This window comes from Saccostrea echinata, unplaced genomic scaffold, assembly GCF_033153115.1.
Source record: "Saccostrea echinata isolate AGI-Se365-2 ecotype Australia unplaced genomic scaffold, CSIRO_AGI_Sech_v1 ptg000012l, whole genome shotgun sequence".
NCBI classification, from domain to species: domain Eukaryota; kingdom Metazoa; phylum Mollusca; class Bivalvia; order Ostreida; family Ostreidae; genus Saccostrea; species Saccostrea echinata.
Window position 1 is genome coordinate 2,545,832 of NW_026889761.1, and position 23,777 is coordinate 2,569,608.

General features: G+C 35.1%; 1 protein-coding gene across 1 annotated transcript; it reads left to right on the forward strand.

Annotated features, from left to right (window-relative positions):
• Positions 1-1,324: 1,324 nt before the first annotated feature.
• Positions 1,325-18,135, forward strand: LOC133185678 (suprabasin-like). The gene is given in 6 exon segments (XM_061320984.1): positions 1,325-1,340; positions 1,685-2,017; positions 15,198-15,316; positions 16,084-16,180; positions 16,281-17,908; positions 18,055-18,135. Coding segments are annotated over 6 exon segments (2,274 nt in total).
• Positions 18,136-23,777: the final 5,642 nt, after the last annotated feature.

The following is a 23,777-nucleotide window of genomic DNA, read 5'->3' on the forward strand; positions in this document are numbered from 1 at the left end:
CAGTGGAAATATTTTTATAGTCAAATTAAACTGAAAAATATTTATAGACCTTGTATAAAGGCGTAGTAAAACACACTTGTACAGTATCGTACTGGAATGAACTGCACAGTCCCTTGAAAATCTCAAAAGTAGAAAGATATCCGCTTCACTATAATTTTGAGTTTTTACAAACGTGTAGCTGTTATCCTACCTATTTAGTACGTTCTATGTACAGATTCTAAATGAGTCAGGCCTCTGACAAATAAGTTGTTGATTCAATGATATTGCGATGATCGGAGGTAATTCTAGTTAGAAATTAGGAACTCTGTAGTAGAGAGAATATTACATAAAGTCAATAGCCAATGAGAATTAAGTATGCTAATTAGGAAAGTATAAAACTGCAGTAACACACAGTTAGTACAACAATTGAGTAGAGAAGATGAGATGCTGAAGTAAACTTAGAATAAGGTGAGGCACGGATTAGACGTGCCTGAACGAGTCTTCACTTCCCTATCTGAAATTTGAGCTAAACTTTTAATAATTAAAATAAACTAAGTTATAAATAAGTAAGCCAGCATTTGAGACATAATTGAGACAAATGATAGAGAAATTCAATACTGAGACCATAATAAGTAGACACTCAGCTAAATTGAGACTATATTATTACTCCGTCCAAAAGGTTTTAGTAAATAATTTCTCTTCGTTAGGTACTCAGAAGTTATCTGAGCTTTCCCACGAATCACTTTTTGAGCAAGAAGCTCAGTCTAAATTGAGGAGAAATATTTTTATAAATACGTTATTTTTATAATTTTTGTAATATCCGTGCGGTTACACGTCACATTTAATGGTAGCAGCAGTGAGAAATATTGAGAAAAGTGTCCAATTGAGCCAATCTGAGAAATTTTGAGACGGAGTTGATTGAGAGTGTTAAAGAAGATTGGGAGAGCTCTGAGACAAAAGACAAAAATCATGACAAGTGGAGATGAATCATAATTGTCGACATTGAGTTCCAGATAGCCAGATTTGAACCTAAAAGTAAAACATTGAAGCGGTCGCGTCTGGACCATTTTACGCCCAAACTGAATGATCAGAAGACCAAAGACCCCGGATTTGAGATGAAAACACTTTCAGAATCAGGAATTAATAAGCATCAAATTCCTTTGCACATTCCGGAGGAAAATGAGACGAAAAAAGAAAAAAAAAACTTGGAACGCATGGCGTCAGGTCAGGGGTAAATGCTGAGAAAACCTTTGATGAGAAGTATAATTTGAGACCATATTTAGTGAGAGAAACTGACCATTCACATATTCGGCAGGAAATAGATGAGCACAAATATCGATAGAAAATGGGTTATGAGCCAGGTAATACTTATCGGAAACGGCTGACAGGGCATGTAAAAAAGAAAATAATGCATAAAACGAGCCAGGGTATAGTTCAAGGGCAGAGTGCAAATTTGAGACAACAGATCAAATAGGATCCAAACAGCCCATTTTTGGTGAAAGTAGACCAAATATAAAACCTCCTGCGTATGATGGAACAAGCTCATGGCAGGACTATAAATCTCACTTCGATGCCTATGCAATGCTTGGAAATTGGAGCAAGCTTGAAAAAGAACTATACTTAGCTGTTTCATTGAGAGGATAAGCACAAGGAGTGCTTGGTAATTTGTCTGGTGATGCTCTTAACTATTATGATGAGCTTGTAGGAGCGTTAAGTGAGCGATTTGCACCCTCGAATCAGACAGAGCTCTACCGAGCACAGTTGAGGGGGCGTAAAAAGAAGGCAACAGAAACAATTCCAGAACAAAATATAAAAAGATTTACTCACTTAGCCTATCCGACGGTACCCACTGATGTCATGGAGATACAAGCTAAGGAACAATTCCTTGATGCTCTTTTCGAATCATATATGAGACTCCGTGTAAAGCAGGCTAGACCAAGAGACTTGAACCAAGCCATTAGACATGCAATAGAGCTAGAAGCTTATTGTAAGGCAGAGCAAAAGCAGATTGAAAAGAAGGGTTTCTACAGATCAATTGGTAACAATGAGACACAAAAGATATATTTGAAGCTCATTGAATACATGGGAAAAGCGATTAATGATATGAGACAAGAGATAAAATCAGTCTCAACAAAGGAGCTACTAAAGCCAAAAAGTCCCAGACACTTCTTCTCAAAATAATTGGAAAGAAAGAGCAACCTGCCATAATTGTCGACGGAAGGGTCATTTGCAAAAGAGAGTGTAAAGCCCCAAGAAGAAACAAGGATGGATATGCTCAAAAGACCAAATCTCCTAAATTTTATGGTGGTTTTAATGACCTTGTTAGAAAATATAACTTATCATTGAGTCGTATTTTGGCTGACTTGTTTCATATCAATTGTTAGGCCTTTGTTTTTGTACTGAATTGACTTTAGTTAGTTCCGTCTACCTAATCAATACATAGGGCTCATGGTGGGTGTGACCCTTACAGGTCCAAGAACGAATTCGATGTCGATATCGACGATATTATGTCGATATCCTATCGATGTCGATCCTGATCAGTACTATTAAAAAGGAAATACTGGATACCATTTATAAAACTTAGTGCTATGTCTATGTCGTCAATATCGACAATACCATGACGATATAGTATCGATATCAATCCTGATTTGTACAAATTAGTTTCAAGTTGAGGTATAACATAAGTACATGTATACAAGGCCACAAGCGATGTAGATATTGATTCATTATTGGCATGAATATTTATATAAAAAGGGATAACAAACAAAGGGTTAGGGATTGCTATTGTCAGGGGTTAGGGTTAAAGTAAGGTTTTGGGTTAGGGTGAAAGTTGGTAAAACATTATGTTTTCAAGATTCGATATCGATACGATACGAGGGCAAACTTCATAATCAGAAAGTATATACGCACAAGTATTGCATAAAAAATACATCCATAAGAGTGATCACGAAAATGGTTCAATAACAATACAATATCGTCCATATCAACGATATTGATTGCAAGTACAATGTTCGTAAATATAAAGTATCTAAACATAGACACACATACACAATGGTAAGGATGGTACTTAACAAGTGATGAACAAACATAATTCGATACCGAATCGATATCGTCGATATCGATGATATCGACACTACAGAAAAATTTCATAAGGTAATTAAGAGTATTCAAGTAACTCACATATTAAAAACACAATATTAAGAGTGGTAACCATAATCCATTGACCAATCATGATTCGATATCGATATGATATCGTGGATATTGACAGTAAAAAAACTTCGTAAGACAGAAAGTATTTTAATATGCACACAAATATAAGGAAATATTGTAGCAAACTATTATAAAGGTAATCTATCGATATCGTAACTACATCGTGTCTTACTAACTCGTGTGACCGGTCAACAGGGGATACTTACATGTACACCTCCTAGGCATCTGATCCCACCTCTAGAATTTCCAGGAGTCCGTGTTTTATGCCCTCTTTATATACTTGTATTGTTTGTGGATTTTTTGAGATCGATCACTGTTCGTTATCTTTACCTTTTTCGCCAAGACAAATGAGCACCAACAATCTTCCAAACAGTTTGTTTCTATTAATTTTCGGAAGCGAAACAAGAGGTTGAAGCAATATTGGTGTAAACAACAGCATCAGTGATCCAGGTATCTATGTTGATGTCTTATTCAATGATATTCAAGAAAATTTTTGGTTGACACAAGTGCCACTGTTTCACTGATTTCTAAGGAACTGTATAACAAAATTCCAATGCGAGAAAAGGAACTCCTACAATTTACTAGAGATATTCTCTCTTTAAATGGAGAAACAACTGAAGTTTATTGGAAGGTAATTTTAAATTTACACATCGGAGATAGATCGAACAAGAACACTATAGCTGTAGCAAAACTGTCTGTAGATAGTGCATGTATTGGGACTGGATTTCCTGTCTGAGAATAACTGTACCATAGACTTAACAAACAGAAGCATACGAATCGGTAGAAATGAAGTGCCAATGATTTCAGAAGGGGTTGTTGGTTACTTGCAGTAAAAAATCCCCTGAGTGTTCCACCTAGAACCTAGAGTTCTGAATGCTGACTGACGTTTTCAAACTAATTGTTAGACTTTTATTTGCACACTGAATTGTCTACGGAATTTTTCGTTTTCCCGATCGTGACGAGGTGCAAACGGCGGGTGTGACCGGTCGACAGGGGATACTTACTTCTTCACCTGTTCCCACCCCTGATGTTTTTAGAAGTCCGAATTTGTTTTGTCAATTTTCAAGGCTTCGGTGGTCTATAAGCTTGATTACTGTTTGTTATCTCCATATTTCATCACATATGCTTATTTTTATGAAAAAGAAAGATTACTGCTTGACAACACATAAAAGAAAAAATAATGTTAAGGGTGGTTTGACACTTTTGCAGACAAAATAAATAAATAAATAATAATGATAAAGCGAAGTATGCAGGTATACACTTTTCGAGGTGAAGCTTAAAAGTGGTAAAAGACGTTAAACGATTTATTGTTTTGGATTTTTTGTTGTTGTATTGTTGTTGTAACAGGACACAGAAAATAGATTGCTGGTTTCTCTATATTTTGTAAAGTATACACAAGGTCTTTCAGCTACCAACTCTAGAATTTTCTTCAAGAGAATAAAATAATTTATCAAGGCCAAATTAACAATAAATACAAAATAAATAAATACAAAATTATTGTTAATTTACCTGAGAAAATGGAAGCTTCTGGACAAATTGTACGACCAAGCACTTCTGTTCCTAGCACCAATGCAGATGCTTTAGCTAAAAAGTACCTTAAGAGGTTCATTTGAATGCAGTCACGTGCTTCCTGGTTTAAATAATTTATGATCGGGTAGCATACGCAATGCATGAGCTTTTCAACTATTTCTTCTTTTAAACGTAAGGGATACATCGGATAGAATTACGATGTAACAACCTCAGTTTCTTGATTACAAAACAAATTATTCTTTGTAACGTCCACGAAATCCAATAGATTAAATCAGTTTTGATTCAATCAATTTAAATAATATTTTCTTTATAATTTTCAACAGGTAAGCAAACAAACACCCCTCAATATACATATATTTAAAAGAAATTACTTTAATTATTTTTCATCCGTACTTTTAAAAAAAGGTCCAAAGTATGTGCCCTTTTTTTACTTTTTTTTTACTTTTTTTTTTTTTTTTTTTTTTTTTTTTTTTTTTTTAACATTTTCTAGAGAAAGTCGCTTTTTCCAATTGTCAGTTTATCTAAAATATGCTCTTTTGCATTCTGAAGGTGTGTATTTTTCCTTATTCGTAACATACAAACTATGTTTAATTACGCAAACAGTAAAATATAAAAATAAACAAATAAGCAACAATGTCAATTATTAGCTTTTAAGAAAGTGCAACACATCTGATAAGCATAAAATACACTGAAAGTAAATACCTTTAACATCTTACTGAGTTAGAGTGAAATATGAAGATAACGAACAATATTCAAGCTCAAAGTCCATTTAAGGAGGAATGCCACACCAGAATTTAATTTAATAGATCATCCATTTTAAACTATGGTTTTGGCAATGAAAGAACGGTATAATCTCTTAAATATTTTATAAGACATCCATTTTGAACTATGGTTTCGGCAATGAAAGAACGGTATAAGCTCTTAAATATGTTATAAGACATCCATTTTAAACTATGGTTTCGGCAATGAAAGAAAGGTATAAGCCCTTAAATATTTTATAAGTTTTTTTGCATTTTTTAAGAGAAAATGAGAATAAAAATGTTTTATTTGCAAATGAAATGCTTTATGTTTTAAAATTTTCTGTTAATAAATGCATAATATGAATGTCTAATAAAATATGTAAAGAAAGGCTGGATAGACATTTTAATTTTTTACTAAAAATTATTTATGAAAATAAAACACATTATTTGTGAATTTTCTTTTAAACCTATGGATAAAATCTTCATAAAACTAGTCACAACTAGGGAGAACATATTAGTCAATCATATTTTTAAAGGGTAACTGAAATGAAAATAGGAAATTTTAGGGACACAACATTTCATACTAGAATACATCGACCGTATAATGCCAAGTAATTTTTCCCTGATTCTATATACACTAAGTTTGTGCCATAAATGCGCACGTTCGACAGTATCAAATGCTTTTGTGTAGTCTATAAAACAACAATAGAGTCTATTTTTCTTTCTTAATGATTGATTCATCAATGTATGTAGACAAAATATTGATTCAGCTGTTCCACGTTTAGGTTGAAATCCAAATTGTACATCTGTAATAACAGAGTTCTTATTTGACCATTTTAATAATCTTTGATTTAATACAGTAGTAAAAAGTTTGAAAAAACAACTGAAAAGACTAATACCTCTGTAATTATTTCTATCATTTGCATCACCTTTTTTAAATACAGGCACAAGAATTGATTTTGTCCACATATATGGAAAAATACCAGAATGAAATATTCTATTAAATAAGTTATGTACGAGGGGCATTTGAAAAGTTCCGAGAACTGTTTGATAAAATATTAACCGTTTCACGGAAGTTTATAAGTTTGATACCATTGAAAAGAGCTGGAAAATTTGCACTTATTTCGATGTCACTTTCTTGTTTTTATGACGTAATAACTCCGAAAATGACGTCAGAATCTCGATTGTTTAGCATACTGAGAGGTCGCGTTTTTTGTCCACATGAGAAGATCGGAAAAGTGCTGTCAAAGGCCTCTTTGAAAAGATATTTCAAGTAAAATTTGTATGGAGGTAGAGCAACACTGAGAGAATGGTACTCTTTATCAGCAATTTCAAATTTCATTTCATGGTTGGTTTATAAGCACTGTTTATGTACGGTTATGCTATCATAGGCATTCATTTAAGATTTTTATTTACATAATACAGCTGGACTTTCGGTCTATTATATAGCTCTCCATTGTATTAAACAAAACCTGTTCTGTATAAAACTGAAGTGTATCAATGCAGTTTTCCACAAATGTATCATGAGTAACATGACTCTTACCTTTTAGGAATAAAACGTACAAAAGTCCTCCCCGGGACCTGTTTCTGTGCGTATTTTTTTCATATTATTTCAACTTTGGCTCTACAAAACTCACTACTGCTCTTGACTTTCGGCTCAAAAAAAAAAAAAAAAAAAAAAAAAAAAAAAAATGAATCTGAGTTACATTGCCATATACAATCTTATTTCTTTTACATGAGTTAAAATTTTCGAATATATTAAGTTACGGTGGGGTTACAACTACGCCGGTGCCATTTTGGTTTTTGCTAGAAAATATGGGGTACTCTTAACTTAACCTCTCTTGAGATTGAATCGTTCCCACAATATTGGTTAAAACACCTGATGAATTAATGCCAGTAAATTCTGTAACACCGTCCACAATTCTCCTTTGATTTTCAACTTCGTTATTTTCTCACAGCTAGGTCTTTTTTACGCAATATTTTGAGCGAGATTCGATAAAAACGTGATGTTTGACACACGCTTAAACCCCCTCAGAAGTATCAAAACGTCATATGATAGACTGTAGTCTATGTAAACATTCTCTCAACTGGCATTTGTGTCCGTTAGCGTGCATCCGAGTAATGAGCAAAAGTTTACTTTAAAAATTTAATTCACTGAAATTTTGTCTCTTGTTACGTCATTTTTATGGTCAGTATGCGAAACACATGGACTTCTGACGTCGTTTTCGGAGTTATTACGTCATAAAAATTACAAAGTGACGTCACAATATGTGTGTATTTTTCTGATCTTTCCAATGATGTCAAACTCAATAATTTCCGCTAAATGGTTAATAATTTATCAAATAGTTCTCAGAACTTTTCAAATGCCCCTCGTATAATAGGCAGCGAAATAGTTTTAAATTCAATGAAATATTCATTAATAATCAAGTCAGTTCCATGACATTGTTCTCTCTTTAACTTAGTACATGTAAGTGCGTCTAGTATTTCTTTATTAGATATTTCACAGTCCAGTTCTTCGAAAACTGTCGTATCGTCACACGGTATATCACTTACATTGGCACTAACGGATGTTGCAAGCTCTCTAAAGTGTTCATAGAATCGCTCGGGTTTAACCACAGATTGTAGAAAACTTTTGCGTTGTTTTTACGTAAATATTCTAACATGTTTCCTTCAATACGCTGGTAGTTTCTCTGAAGCTTTACGGATATAGTCTTGTATTCTTTCTTTGATTCGAGCAATTTACGATGAGTTTCCGCTCCTTTATATTTATTGAAAATGCGAAGATCTGTCATATACATGAGATATTTTCTTTTCAATTCAGGTGTCACCCAAGGTTTATCAATCGGGGTTCTGCATGAGTAATTTTCTTTACTAGACCGTGTCGGAATGTGGTTTTTGATCTCAAAGAAGGGATCCATGGCTTTAGATATTTCTGACGTAAATAGATCAATAGATCTATCCATTGATTCTTGATTTTCTTTCTCTGGACATTCTATACAGAACTCTAATACATCTAAATGCGTTAAAAGACTATTTTTGTCTTCTTCTAAATAATCTGGCTTCCACCTAATTGTTCTAGACTGGGTTCCTTGCGTATTTGTATATTCATTTTTTCTTCACATTTATCAAAACTGGTAATTTTCAGCTGTACATGTGAAGGTGCATGGTTAGAAAACGTCGTAAAGTTTGAAACAATAAATTTTTCGATAGGATCAAAAACATCTGGGGTAGATATACAATAATCAATGACACTTAGCCCCTTCGATCCCATAAAGGTGAAATCTCTGTTCAAATTTCTATTGTGTCGTCCATTAAGTATTCTTAAACTACTGGACTTACAAAGAGTCAGTAACTTAATTCCATAATCATTAATTCCTCGGTCAGGATTAATACGGGGAGGTAATACAGAATCCACTTCGTATGATAACACTTCTGTCGCTTCTTGTAAAATGCCGTTATTAAGTAAATCATTTGCAATAAAATCATCCCTGTCTCCTGTTCTAGCATTAAAGTCACCTATAAGCATAACTTTACCAATGGACATATATGAAATAATTTGTGTTTCCAATACCATAAAGAGGTCACAATCATATTGTATATAAAAAGGAGTTATTTGGTGGAACATATACACAACCGATATATAAATCACTCTTCATGCTGTTTAATGTTTTGCTGATTTTTAACCATATAAGCGAATCGTACTGATTTTTGACAACACTAACAAATCTTTTTTAGATCTTTGCGAATCATAACAACAGTTCCACCACCTTGTATGGCTTTACATTTCATTCTTGGAAAATAAAAGATTTCGTAGTCTGTTACCTGTTAGTCGTATTTTTTTTCTAGCCAGCATTCAGTTAGTAGTACAATGTCATAAGTGAAGATAAAACTTTGAAAACTTCTGTCTTCAAATTTACTGGAAAAACCGCCATTTATGTTTTAGCATAATATTTTTAGATTTTCTTGCTCTAAGCTACATACATTCTTCTGTGTGTCCTATCTGTGTCCCATCGTTTGCCAGCCTTCATCGTCGTCTTGTTGATTATACTGAGGGTCCGATGGGTCAATCTCTATTCCATCTATAAAAAGTTTGTTTTTAATGAGCTTTGATGTTTTGCCCTGGAGCCTGGCTTCATTCAGTATTGGGTACAACTGCTTTCGCTGCTCATATATTTCTCTTGGATATTGTTCCTGGATTCTGAAACCAGTCGATGACAGCTTTGTTGCCTTTTTTTCTTATCCTTTCCTTCTCTCTGAATGAAGAGAACTTTACCACGATGGGTCTTGGATTTCTGTTTTCTCGATCTAATCGTCCAATCCTATGTGCTCTTTCTATATATTGTCTGATATTGGGGGTTTCCAATTCGGTGTCACAAAAGTCGTTAATAAGTGCCGTACAATTCTCTCTCCTGTTCCTTTGATACTCAGTTAGTCCATAGAACAACAAGTTATTTTCCATACTTCGGCATTTAAGATCAGTAATAGAATCCTCAATATTTTTATGTGACTGTTTTAATTGTTCTACCTCTTTCCTTATTTACTAGGCACAGGTACCATAATTGTAAAAATAGGCTGGAAGAAATTAAAAAAATCTCAAAAGAAAGAAAAATTAATTTTATATGTATGGAAATACAATTGACTAAGTTCATTTTGATTGGTCAATTACCGGTGTGAAACCTGAAATATGCAGGGTATGGGGTTACTCGTGGTGTCCGAGAGGGACCTGCACACTATGGATTCTCCTTAGATTCAGAACTATTTTATGACTATTATTAAAAAAATCCACCTCTCTAAGATTCTGCAATCAATTGTCTCGAATCACTCCTAGGGGAATATTGGTGATTAGCGTTAATAGCACTTGTATTGAGTTCAGCTCAAAGAAAAATCGGAAGGGATTTCTTAGGATGTTAAGACTTCAAGACATTTACTTGCGCCTTTGGATTGGGTCTAATTAAGTCAAATATCTGGATTTCAAAACTGCGTTCGCATAGATAATGCTAACAAGTGAAATTGCAAGCTTTAAATTAAGAAGTTCTATGTTTTTTACGGGGGGGGGGGGACTTTTCGATCTTGTAACATGGGAAGAAATTCTGTGGATTTTCTCCGGCAAAGTCATACAGATGATCCACTTTTGCAATAGTTTTCTTGTACTTTGAAAGATATCAAAAAAAAAAAAAGATTGCATCACACTCCGGTTGAATCACGCTTACCATCATTTTATAATGTATAATGTTAGATGCACTTACCACTTATTTCATTACCATGTATCAATTATAATGAATGCATTTATGTTGGTAGTTTGAGTGTAAGAGCAAAGTCATACAGATGATTAACTTTTGCAATAGTTTTCTTCAACTTCGAAAGATATCAAAAAAATTGCTAAAAGCTATTTTTGAATCACGCTAATATTTCAGAATGAGGTGAGGTGGTAACAGAAAAGTTCCCTTCACAAGTACAAGCCGCCAGCTAGAAACAGAAGTTAATCTTTCAATGGAATGTTGAAAAAACGATGACTCTAATCGATGTAGAATCAACAATAAATTAAAGACTTGAACGAAATATTATTGCACTTCCCGTCTGCAATTAGAAAAATGTATAACAAGTATATCTGTTGCTGATTTCAAAGTTCTAGGACATTTTAGGGATTCAATTCTTGAATACCTATATTCATTTTATATTATGTAATATAAGATGCACATACCACTAATCACCACGTATCAACCATGTAGTATCCATGTATTTTGTAAGTTTGGTCTCTTCACAGGAACTTGCCTCTCCTAAGCAAAAAAAAAAAAAAAAAAAAATAATTTTTAAGTGGATCGTAACGAAAGGTGATTGTATCGATATAGAATCTACATTAGATTTAAGATACTTTAGACGAAGAAGATTTTTTTTGAACGAAGTTTCAATATATTTCTTGTCTACAATTGGAAGAATGTACTACATGTATCATATCTTGAAGTTGCTGAGAACAATGTTCTTAGACACTTTACTGGTCCAGTTTTGGAATACCTACCTTCATTTTGATAATGTGTAACATTGAATGCACATACCATTTATTTTACCACCATGTATCAATCATGAAGTATACATGTATTTTGCTAGTTTGAGTGGGAACGCAAAGCCATACAGATGATTCACTTTTGCAATGATTTTCTTGAACTTCGAAAGATATATAAAATTTGCTAAAAGCTATTTCATAATCTTGTTTATAGTTTAGAATGAGGTGAGATCGAAACAGAAGAGGTCTCTTCACAGGAACTTGCCGTCTCCTAAGCAAGAAATAAATATAATTTTTAAGTGGATCGTTACGAAAGGTGATTCTTATCGATTTAGAATCTACAATAGATTTAAGATACCTTAGACGAAGGATTATTTTGGACGAAGTTTCAATGTACTTCTTGTCTACAATTGGAAGAATGTACTTCATGTATCATATCTTGAGGTTGCTGAGAACAATGTTCTAAGGCACTTACTGGTCCAGTTTTGGAATACCTACCTTCATTTTGATATTGTATAACATTGGATACACATTCCACTTATTTTATCACCATGTATCAACATAAAGCATATACATGTATTTTGCTAGTTTGAGTGTAAGTGCAAAGTCATACAGATTATTCATTTTTGCAGTAATTTTCTTGAACTTGGAAAGATATATAAAATTTGATAAAAGCTGTGTTATAATCTTGTTTATAGTTCAGAAGGAGCTGAGATGGAAACAAAGCAGTTTTCTTTACAAGTACCAGCCGCCCCTTCAGCTAGATATAGAAGATAACCTTTCAATGAAATGTTGAAAAAGATGACTCTTATCGATATGGAATCAACAATAGATTAAAGACTTGATGGAAATATGAATGCACTACCCGTCTGCAATTAGAAAAATGTACAACATGTATCATATCATGCTGTTGCTGACTTCAAAGTTCTAGGACATTTTAGTGAATTAATTTTTGAATACCTATATTCATTTTATATTGTGTAATATAAGATGCACAAACCACTGATTTAATCACCAGATATCAACCAAAAAGTATCCATATATTTTGCTAGTTTGAGTGTAGGATGTTCCACTTTTGGAATATTTTCTTGAACATCGAAAATTATATATATCATTTGTTAAAAGCTTTGTTATTATGTTGTTTATAGTTCAGAATAAGGTGGTATGGTAACGGAAAGGGTCTTTTCACAAGAACTAGCCGTCTCCTTAATTAAAAATAGAAGATAATTTTTAGTGGATTGTAAAGATAAGTGATTGTAATCGACATAGAATGTACCAAATATTTGCCATACTTTTACAGAAGGATTTTTTACACAAAAATTTCAATTCACTCTCTGTCTGCAATTAGACGAATGTACTACATGTATCATATCTTATAGTTGCTGAGTACCTAGTTTTAAGGGACTTAACTGATCCAGTTTTGGAATTCCTACCTTCATTTTTATAATGTATAAAATTAAATGCACATGGCAGTGATTTCATTACCATGTATTAACTATGAAGTATCCAAAGATTTTTGCAAGTTTGAATGTAAGAGAAAAAACGTACAGATGATCCACTATTGTCATAGTTTTCTTGAACTTCGAAAGATGGCTAAAAGCTATATTATAATCAAGCTTATATTTCACATTAAGGTCAGATAAGAACTTATGATCCACTTTTGGAAAAGTTTTCTTGAACGTCGAAAAAATAAACATATAATTTGCTTAAAGAAATTTTATCAAAAATTTTTAATAGTTCAGAATGAGGTGAGATGGTAACAAAAGAGGTCTATTCATAAGAACTAGCCGTCTGCTAAGAAGAGATGGAAATTATTTTTTCAGTGGATTGTAAAGAAAGGTAATTGTAATCGATATAGAAGGTAGGAAACATTTGCCATACTTTGAAAGAAGGCTTTTTTCACAAAATTTCAATACACTTCCTCACTGCAATTAGACGATAAATTTTCTGCTAAATTCTATCATCTTTCTCAAAGAAAAGAAATCCATAACAAGTTCTTCAATTCTACATACATCAAATGTTATGGGTAATAAGAGGAATGGTATGCATTTCTAAACTAGTATACCTCTCAAGGATAAGACAGACAGCTAAAGGAACAAATGTGCTTAAACTTCTAGGTAACTTCAAGCACGAATAATAATAATATCCAATCGTTTTTGTCTATCCAAAAGTGTGTGCCTTTCATATGTATACCAATGTTAAATATTGATATGATCACTCGCACCTAAGCAAACTGTAAGTAATGTATTTTCAATTTTTGTACAGTAGGAGAAAAGTATTCCACAAGTGGATCATCTGTCATTATTTAGCGCAACTGTCTACAGGTGCTAAAGACATGATTTTTTTTTTTTCAAAAATGCGATGAAGAAATGAAGAATGTATTGTCATAGATTGTTAAGGACTCCAGAATCAGGTTTTGATCCTGCACAGCCTTTTTCTAATATTTCCAATTTTCCGCTGAACCCTATCATCCTTCTCTAAGAAAAGAAAGTAGCAAAAATTGCTTCTTCAATTCTACACACATCAAATGTTACATGTAAAAGAGGGATGGTATGTACTCCAAAACTACATCATTTCAATATGCTAGGAAAATACAGACAGCAATAGAAACAAATGTTGTGCTTTCTCTTGCAGATAACTTCTAGTACATGTGAGAATAACATTAAATCTTTTTCTGTCTTATTACGTATAGCATTTGATTCTTCATCGCGTTTTTGATTATTAAAAATCCATAAATGTTGCACCTGTGGACAGTTACGCTTTATAATATACAGATGATCCACTTGTGAAATAGTTTTCTCCTACTGTACAAAAAATGAAAATACATTCCTTAAAGTTTCCCAAAGGTTCCATTTGATCACATTGATATTTCCCATTGGTATACCTAAAAAATGAACACATTTCTGGACAGAAAAAAATGATTGAATGTCTTATCCTTGGATTTTGAGGTGTACTAGTCTGGAAATACATACCAGTCTTTTTGATGCCTGTTGAACTAAAGAATCTGTTATGGCAATATTTTCTTCGAAAAGATGATAGAGTTAAGTAGGAAATTTTAAAGTATTAGAAAAAGACTGTGCAGGTTGAAACCGAAGATTCCATTCAATCACAATAAGATTTATTTTTTATATGAACATAAAAGGAAGAATCTATTTTTATGAAACGATTTTTATTTTTTGCTCAGTAGGGGAAAACTATTCCAAAAGTGGATCATCTGGTTATTATTTAGAACAACTGTTTACAGTTCCGAAATTTTAAGCGTTAATAATCAAAAAGACGATGAAGAATTGATAGAAGTATTGTGATAGGCTGTCAAGGAACTGTTAAAGCAGTTCTTCTACATACAAATCCTCTTTCTAATATATTTAATTTTCTGCTAAATTCTATCATCTTTCTCGAAGAAAAGAATTCCATAACAGATTCTTCAATTCTACATACATCAAATGTTATGGGTAATAAAAGGAATGGTATGCAATTCTAAACTAGTATACCTCTCAAGGATAAGACAGACAGCTAAAGGAACAAATGCTGTGCTTAAACTTCTAGGTAACTTCAAGCACGAATAATAATAATATCCAATCGTTTTTGTCTATCCAAAAGTGTGTGCCTTTCATATGTATACCAATGTTAAATATTGATATGATCACTCGCACCTAAGCAAACTGTAAGTAAATCAACAGACGAAAAGTACTCTATCCTAAAAAGAAACTTATCCTGTTTTTGTCAAATATGTGTAGATAACACATCAGATGCAAGTTCTCAGTGTGAAAATTCTGAACTTGTTGATCCATGGACTACACAAGAATTACAAGTAAAGAATAGAGGTGGAAGAGAAATGAGGAATGGAGGAAGAGGAGTAAGGACTAGAGGAGTAGAAAGAGGAGCAAGGACCAGAGGATAAGAAAGAGGGGTAAGGACTAGAGGAGTAGAAAGAGGGGTAAGGACTAGAGGAGTAGAAAGAGGGGTAAGGACTAGAGGAGTAGAAAGAGGGGTAAGGACTAGAGGAGTAGAAAGAGGGGTAAGGACTAGAGGAGTAGAAAGAGGAGTAAGGACTAGGGGAGTAGAAAGAGGAACAAGGACCAGAGGCATAGAAAGAGGGGTAAGGACTAGAGGAGTAGAAAGAGGGGCAAGGACCAGAAGAGTAGAAAGAGGAGTAAGGACTAGAGGAGTAGAAAGAGGAATAAGGACTAGAGGAGTAGAAAGAGGAGCAAGGACCAGAGGCATAGAAAGAGGACCAAGGACTAGCGGAGTAGAAAGAGGAGTAAGGACTAGAGGAGTAGAAAGAGGAGCAAGGACCAGAGGATTAGAAAGAGGAACAAGGACCAGAGGATTAGAAAGAGGAACAAGGACTAGAGGAGTAGAAAGAGGAGTAAGGACTAGAGGAGTAGAAAGAGGAGAAAGAACCAGAGGAGTAGAAAGAGGAGTAGGGACTAGAGGAGTAGAAAGAGGAGCAAGGACCAGAGGAGTAGAAAGAGGGGTAAGGACTAGAGGAGTAGAAAGAGGAGCAAGGACCAGAAGAGTAGAAAGAGGAGTAAGGACTAGAGGAGTAGAAAGAGGAATAAGGACTAGGGGAGTAGAAAGAGGAGCAAGGACCAGAGGCATAGAAAGAGGACCAAGGACTAGCGGAGTAGAAAGAGGAGTAAGGACTAGAGGAGTAGAAAGAGGAGTAAGGACTAGAGGAGTAGAAAGAGGAACAAGGACCAGAGGCATAGAAAGAGGAGTAAGGACTAGAGGAGTAGAAAGAGGAACAAGGACCAGAGGCATAGAAAGAGGGGTAAGGACTAGAGGAGTAGAAAGAGGAGAAAGAACCAGAGGAGTAGAAAGAGGAGTAGGGACTAGAGGAGTAGAAAGAGGAGCAAGGACCAGAGGAGTAGAAAGAGGGGTAAGGACTAGAGGAGCAGAAAGAGGAGCAAGGACCAGAGGAGTAGAAAGAGGAGCAAGGACCAGAGGAGTAGAAAGAGGGGTAAGGACTAGAGGAGTAGAAAGAGGAGTAGGGACTAGAGGAGTAGAAAGAGGAGCAAGGACCAGAGGAGTAGAAAGAGGGGTAAGGACTAGAGGAGTAGAAAGAGGAGTAGGGACTAGAGGAGTAGAAAGAGGAGCAAGGACCAGAGGAGTAGAAAGAGGGGTAAGGACTAGAGGAGTAGAAAGAGGAGCAAGGACCAGAAGAGTAGAAAGAGGAGTAAGAACTAGAGGAGTAGAAAGAGGAATAAGGACTAGGGGAGTAGAAAGAGGAGCAAGGAACAGAGGCATAGAAAGAGGAGCAAGGACCAGAGGAGTAGAAAGAGGAGTAAGGACTAGAGGAGTAGAAAGAGGAGTAAGGACTAGGGGAGTAGAAAGAGGAGCAAGGACCAGAGGATTAGAAAGAGGAGTAAGGACTAGAGGAGTAGAAAGAGGAGTAAGGACTAGGGGAGTAGAAAGAGGAGCAAGGAACAGAGGCATAGAAAGAGGGGTAAGGACTAGAGGATTAGAAAGAGGAGCAAGGAACAGAGGCATAGAAAGAGGAGCAAGGACCAGAGGAGTAGAAAGAGGAGTAAGGACTAGAGGAGTAGAAAGAGGAGTAAGGACTAGGGGAGTAGAAAGAGGAGCAAGGAACAGAGGATTAGAAAGAGGGGTAAGGACTAGAGGAGTAGAAAGAGGAGTAAGGACTAGAGGAGTAGAAAGAGGAGTAAGGACTAGAGGAATAGAAAGAGGGGTAAGGACTAGAGGAGTAGAAAGAGGGGTAAGGACTAGAGGAGTAGAAAGAGGGGTAAGGACTAGAGGAGTAGAAAGAGGGGTAAGGACTAGAGGAGTAGAAAAAGGAACAAGGACCAGAGGCATAGAAAGAGGGGTAAGGACTAGAGGAGTAGAAAGAGGAGCATGGACCAGAGGAGTAGAAAGAGGAGTAAGGACTGGAGGAGTAGAAAGAGGAGTAAGGACTAGGGGAGTAGAAAGAGGAACAAGGACCAGAGGCATAGAAAGAGGGGTAAGGACTAAAGGGGTAGAAAGAGGAGCAAGGACCAGAGGAGTAGAAAGAGGAGTAAGGACTAGGGGAGTAGAAAGAGGAGCAAGGACCAGAGGCATAGAAAGAGGACCAAGGACTAGAGGAGTAGAAAGAGGAGTACGGACTAGAGGAGTAGAAAGAGGAGCAAGGACCAGAGGATTAGAAAGAGGAACAAGGACCAGAGGAGTAGAAAGAGGAACAAGGACTAGAGGAGTAGAAAGAGGAGTAAGGACTAGAGGAGTAGAAAGAGGAGCAAGGACCAGAGGATTAGAAAGAGGAACAAGGACTAGAGGAGTAGAAAGAGGAGTAAGGACTAGAGGAGTAGAAAGAGGAGCAAAGACCAGAGGATTAGAAAGAGGAACAAGGACCAGAGAAGTAGAAAGAGGGGTAAGGACTAGAGGAGTAGAAAGAGGAGTAAGGACTAGAGGAGTAGAAAGAGGAACAAGGACCAGAGGCATAGAAAGAGGGGTAAGGACTAGAGGAGTAGAAAGAGGAGCAAGGACCAGAGGAGTAGAAAGAGGAGTAAGGACTAGGGGAGTAGAAAGAGGAACAAGGACCATTGGCATAGAAAGAGGGGTAAGGACTAGAGGAGAAGAAAGAGGAGCAAGGACTAGAGGAGTAGAAAGAGGAACAAGGACCAGAGGATTAGAAAGAAGAACAAGGACCAGAGGCATAGAAAGAGGACCAAGGACTAGCGGAGTAGAAAGAGGAGTAAGGACTAGAGGAGTAGAAAGAGGAGCAAGGACCAGAGGATTAGAAAGAGGAACAAGGACCAGAGGAGTAGAAAGAGGAACAAGGACTAGAGGAGTAGAAAGAGGAGTAAGGACTAGAGGAGTAGAAAGAGGAGCAAGGACCAGAGGCATAGAAAGAGGACCAAGGACTAGCGGAGTAGAAAGAGGAGTAAGGACTAGAGGAGTAGAAAGAGGAGCAAGGACCAGAGGAGTAGAAAGAGGAGCAAGGACCAGAGGATTAGAAAGAGGAACAAGGACTAGAGGATTAGAAAGAGGAACAAGGACCAGAGGATTAGAAAGAGGAACAAGGACTAGAGGAGTAGAAAGAGGAGTAAGGACTAGAGGAGTAGAAAGAGGGGTAAGGACTAGAGGAGTAGAAAGAGGGGTAAGGACTAGAGGAGTAGAAAGAGGAGTAAGGACTAGGGGAGTAGAAAGAGGAACAAGGACCAGAGGCATAGAAAGAGGGGTAAGGACTAGAGGAGTAGAAAGAGGAGCAAGGACCAGAAGAGTAGAAAGAGGAACAAGGACCAGAGGCATAGAAAGAGGGGTAAGGACTAGAGGAGTAGAAAGAGGAGCAAGGACCAGAAGAGTAGAAAGAGGAACAAGGACCAGAGGATTAGAAAGAGGAACAAGGACTAGAGGAGTAGAAAGGGGAGTAAGGACTAGAGGAGTAGAAAGAGAAGCAAGGACCAGAGGATTAGAAAGAGGAACAAGGAACAGAGGATTAGAAAGAGGAACAAGGACTTGAGGAGTAGAAAGAGGAGTAAGGACTAGAGGAGTAGAAAGAGGAGAAAGAACCAGAGGAGTAGAAAGAGGAGTAGGGACTAGAGGAGTAGAAAGAGGAGCAATGACCAGAGGAGGTACAAGTAGAGGAGCAAGGATTAGAGGAGGAAGAAGAGGAACAAGGACTAGAGTAGAGACAAGATATAGTTCAGAAAGTGAAGAATCGTTTGTAGAAGGTGAGTTAACATTTATCTGTTGACATTATATATATATGCAAAAACTATTGCACACAATTTAGCTGAAATGGGAATTGTTTTCAAATGCATTTTGTATTTATTCTAGATTCTGAGGTTTCCAATCATTTTTCCTTTCAGTCAAGTCCTTTCAGCAATAGTGCTTCTGTGCAGCAAGACAGGTATGTGCTAGTCTTTTAAGCAAATAAAAAAAAAAATGAATATTTTGTTCAGCTTCTGCTTTGTTTGTATGGCCTTATATTAATATGCATGTATTTTGTAAATAGTTCTCAGCTCTTGTTTAAGGGCATTAACTACATATTTACATTGACATTATGTGAATTGATTTGTTTTCTAGTGATGACAGTGATGAGGATATTTTACAGAATATCTCCGGACTCTCTGCCATAATTGCTTCTCTTGACAAGGTAAACAGAAATATTGCTGACTAACTCATTGCTTCTCATGTAAATATTACGAGCAATAGTTCCAAATCAGTTTACGCCAATTCAGTTAATCCATAGATTAATATTTTCTGATGACATAGAACCTTTCATTTCGTTTTTCAGGATGATGGCTCTCTAACTCCAGTCCTATTAAATGAGACTACCCCACTATTTGTACAGGAATATATTCCTGATCTTCCTGTTCAGGAACATGTTGAAAATGTCTTCCCTGTCCAGGAGCAAATGGATTGGGAACCTATCCTCCCTGTGGTAAAGGATCCTGTCCTTCATGTTGTAGAGGAACCTGTCAATCCTATGGTAGAGGAACCTGTCCTCCCTATGGTAGAGGAACCTATCCTCGAACCTGTCTTCCCTGTGGTAGAGGAACCTTTTAACCCTATTGTAGAGGAACATGTCCTCCCTATGATAGAGGAACCTATCCTCCCTGTGGTAGAAGAATATGCCCTCCCTATAATAGAGGAACATGTTAACCCTGTGGTAGAGGAACTTGTCCTCCATATGGTAGAAAAACCTGTCCTTCCTATAATAGAGGAACCTGTTAACCCTGTGGTAGAGGAGACTGTCCTCCCTATGGTAGAAAAACCTGTCCTTCCTATAATAGAGGAACCTGTTAATCATGTAGTAGAGGAGCCTGTCCTCCCTATGGTAGAAAAACCTGTTAAACCTGTAGTAGAGGAGCCTGTCCTCTCTATGGTAGAGGAACCTGTTAACCCTGTTGCAGAGGAACCTGTCCTCCCTGTGGTAAAGGAACATGTTCTCTCTAAATCAAAGAAAAGGTAATGATATTAACTTGTTTGATAACAGGCATTGCACAGAAACAAATATGTTATCACCTGCAATACAAATAAAGATTAATCCATTTATTCTAGTTACAATCCTGGGTAATATATTCTGGTTGAGCATGGTTTAAATTTGATTCCTGCTGTGTTAAAAAATCCATTCCTGTTCTGAAACTTGTTAGAATTCATATTTTTCAACTTTATATGTTATGGTTTATTACTATCAAATTCTTTGTTGTTGAAATCTGTTTTTTTTTTCTTCTTGTTTATTTTGTAGCCTTGCATGCAAAAGTTCCGATAAGGTGTAACTCTATTTCACAGGAAAATAATGCTTAAAAGATGTGAAATTTATATAAAAAAAAATAATCTACTGTTCTTATGTACATAATCTACAGAGTGAACAAATATTGAAAATTGATTATGTCTCCCAAAATGCTATTTGTTTTATTTTAAATGTATCATATTAACACATAATATTAATAAAATGTTTGATATTTCAGGTTCAAGAGTGGCCCTTGTTATTTTTTTCACCAAAAAAGGAAACTTGTGGACAGAAGGGGACATTGTCCACACTGTATTTGAAAGTGATATCAAACAGGCCACTGACCCACCTGACATCAAGGTCCATGGTTCAAGGATTTATTACTTGTTTAATGGTAAGTGGTGTAATTTTACTCATAACTCATATAAATTAATTTGTTCTTTAAAGGTTACAGTTTTGAAACTTTTTATATTTCAGGTTTATGACTGATGAAGAAAACATGAAAAGGGTTCCTAGAATGTTTACTGTTTTTGGAGAAAAAATAAATAAATAAACTTTTGTTTGCTTTTGTTTATTTGCATAGAATTGCTATTTCATGGTTTTCCCCCCTTTTGTCCTGTAATTAAAACATTTAAAAAAGCATTCATGCTTCACTAATTTGTAATTGTCAAAGTATTTATGTAATAGGCATCACAAAAGATGATTATTGTCAAAGTGTCAATAGTAATATCCAGACAAAAAAAGTCCTGATTCATGAATAACATTACATTTAAATTTTGTATAGAGGAAAGAAAACTAACTATAGACCAAGAAGATACTATTTAAATTTGTTTTGCACCTTTCTGTCTTGTGAAACAAAAATAAAAAAAATACATTGTTTTTCGTTTTGTTTTTTTTTTTTAGTAATTTCCATCACTTTTTTTAAAATCGGAAAAGAAAACGAAGGATAAATTCTTTTCTACAGAAATGATATTTTATTGTTTACGAAAGAAAATTGCTCTCTGAAAACATAATAATCATTGTGAAAAAGTCAGTAAATAAGCAAAAAATGAGAGAAATTTAATGTCAATGTAACAGGCATCACTTTTTTAACACTCAACTTTAAAGACTAATAATTTTAAAAACGTGTTTGCAACTATCTTTTCCTTGTAATTTTCATAAAATCTAGGTTTTCTTTTATTGTTAACAAGCATAATTAGATAATTCTGTAGTCATTTAAATTTCCAAAGAAAATTTCCTTGTATCTGAGAAGGACCCTTAAGTTAACAACAGAAACTCACAAAGTATAAAAGCATTTCCAAAAAAAATACTAACTAGGAACATCAGAATCTGAAACCAAGTGTGAAATCAATACAAAGTATTCGATTGTTAAAATTGCTTTGTTTACATTATCTACAGAATACAGCAAAGTGGTTGAATATGGCTTTGTTATCTTTTCTCATTTCGTCTAAAAAATAACTTAATGATATAAAGAAAAATATTTTGTTAGATAAGTATGTTATCCTCCGGCCCAGTGTAAGTGATTCCTGATATACTTCAAACATCCAGTACTTTTAAGTATTCTGGTTTTTACATCCCACTAATTTTGAGAAATCCCAAAACATCTCTTTATACACCGTATGACATCTTCTGATTGAGGAAATCCCCAAACGTCTCTATATATACCGTATGAAATCTCTGATTGAGACACAACATTGTTGTGTTCTGGTTGGTTCACGTCGAAATTGAAAAGATGATATTTTCCATTCTTTTACTGCTTTTTATGTCAATGTCTCAAGTCAGAACGGGGTCCTTGATAACCGGTACGTATGATCTGAACTCTACAGCTTTGATCAATGAAAGACGTGACATCAATGAAATCGACGTTCTTCGGCAGATCATCAACCAGGAAACTCTCATCTGTTTAGCTGTGGTCAAGGATGTTAAGGCAGTCGTGGACGATGTTAGTTCTGTGAAGCGAAGCATTGCATCTACAGAAACGATGATCTTCTCTCTACAGAAGGCGCTAAATACATTGAAAAGACAGGTTGATTCCTTAATTCGAGACAATATAATACTTTAGCGGAGACGGTAGAATAATTGAAAAAAAGGTAGATATTCAGTTTAGTCAGGACACGATTTTAGCACAGAAGATAGAAAATTTGGAAAGACGGATTGATACTCTAAGTAAGGATAACGCTTTACAGGAGACGGTAGATACATTGAAAACACAGGATAATTCTTTGAGTGGGGAACAGAGAAGAGAAAACAAGTAAGGATCGACTCCTTTATGTTCGTGACTCTAGAGCAAACGCTAACCACTGCGCTACACGGCGACTGACATTAAATGAGATAAAATGTTATAAGAATCTGTAAAAAGACATGGTGGAAATTATGAAAGTTTATTGTAATTTTTCACGATACATGTTTTTTTTAATAACTTTTAATAAGTAAATTTATATTTCCGTAGTATAATGAGGACATATATTAAATGGAGTTGTTAATTTGTTGCTTGGAATTTTTTACATTAGGTTTATTATAAAATAAGGATTGAATAAAAAAAAAACTATCCTGAAATACCAGAAACGAAACTATCCTGAAATACCAGAAACGAAACTTCAATCATTTCAGTTTTTTTCTTCTATATGTACTATTGTGGTGTACAGTCATAATTGCAAATTTAAAAATGAAAACATATTTAAGGATGATGGACAGATTGAAATTATATATTCAAATAATGGATTTTGGGATATTTTAGTATTTTTCCCCATAAATTAATGCTTAAAACGTGTCAAAACCAGTTTACCCTAAATGCTAAATCATAACGGAATCAAGGTTCCTAATATACTCATGTAGTGACCAAACATTTTTATTCTAAAATGCATGTTTTACAAAAATGTGTAATGAAATCGTGGTGTTTTGAAGTTAGAAATTTTGACTGTATAATTTCAAATCTTTACTCAGTGATCAATGCAACCCCCCCCCCCCCCCCCAAAAAAAAAAGAAATATGAACAATTTTTCGTAACTTATTGGAAAAGTTTTTGAAATTTTGAGTAGAATTGAACCCACAATATTTTTTATCAAAAACTTACTTTTCATAAAGTATATGGTAAAAAGGGAAATGATGAATCACTTTTGGCCATGTACTGTAGATTGTGTGAC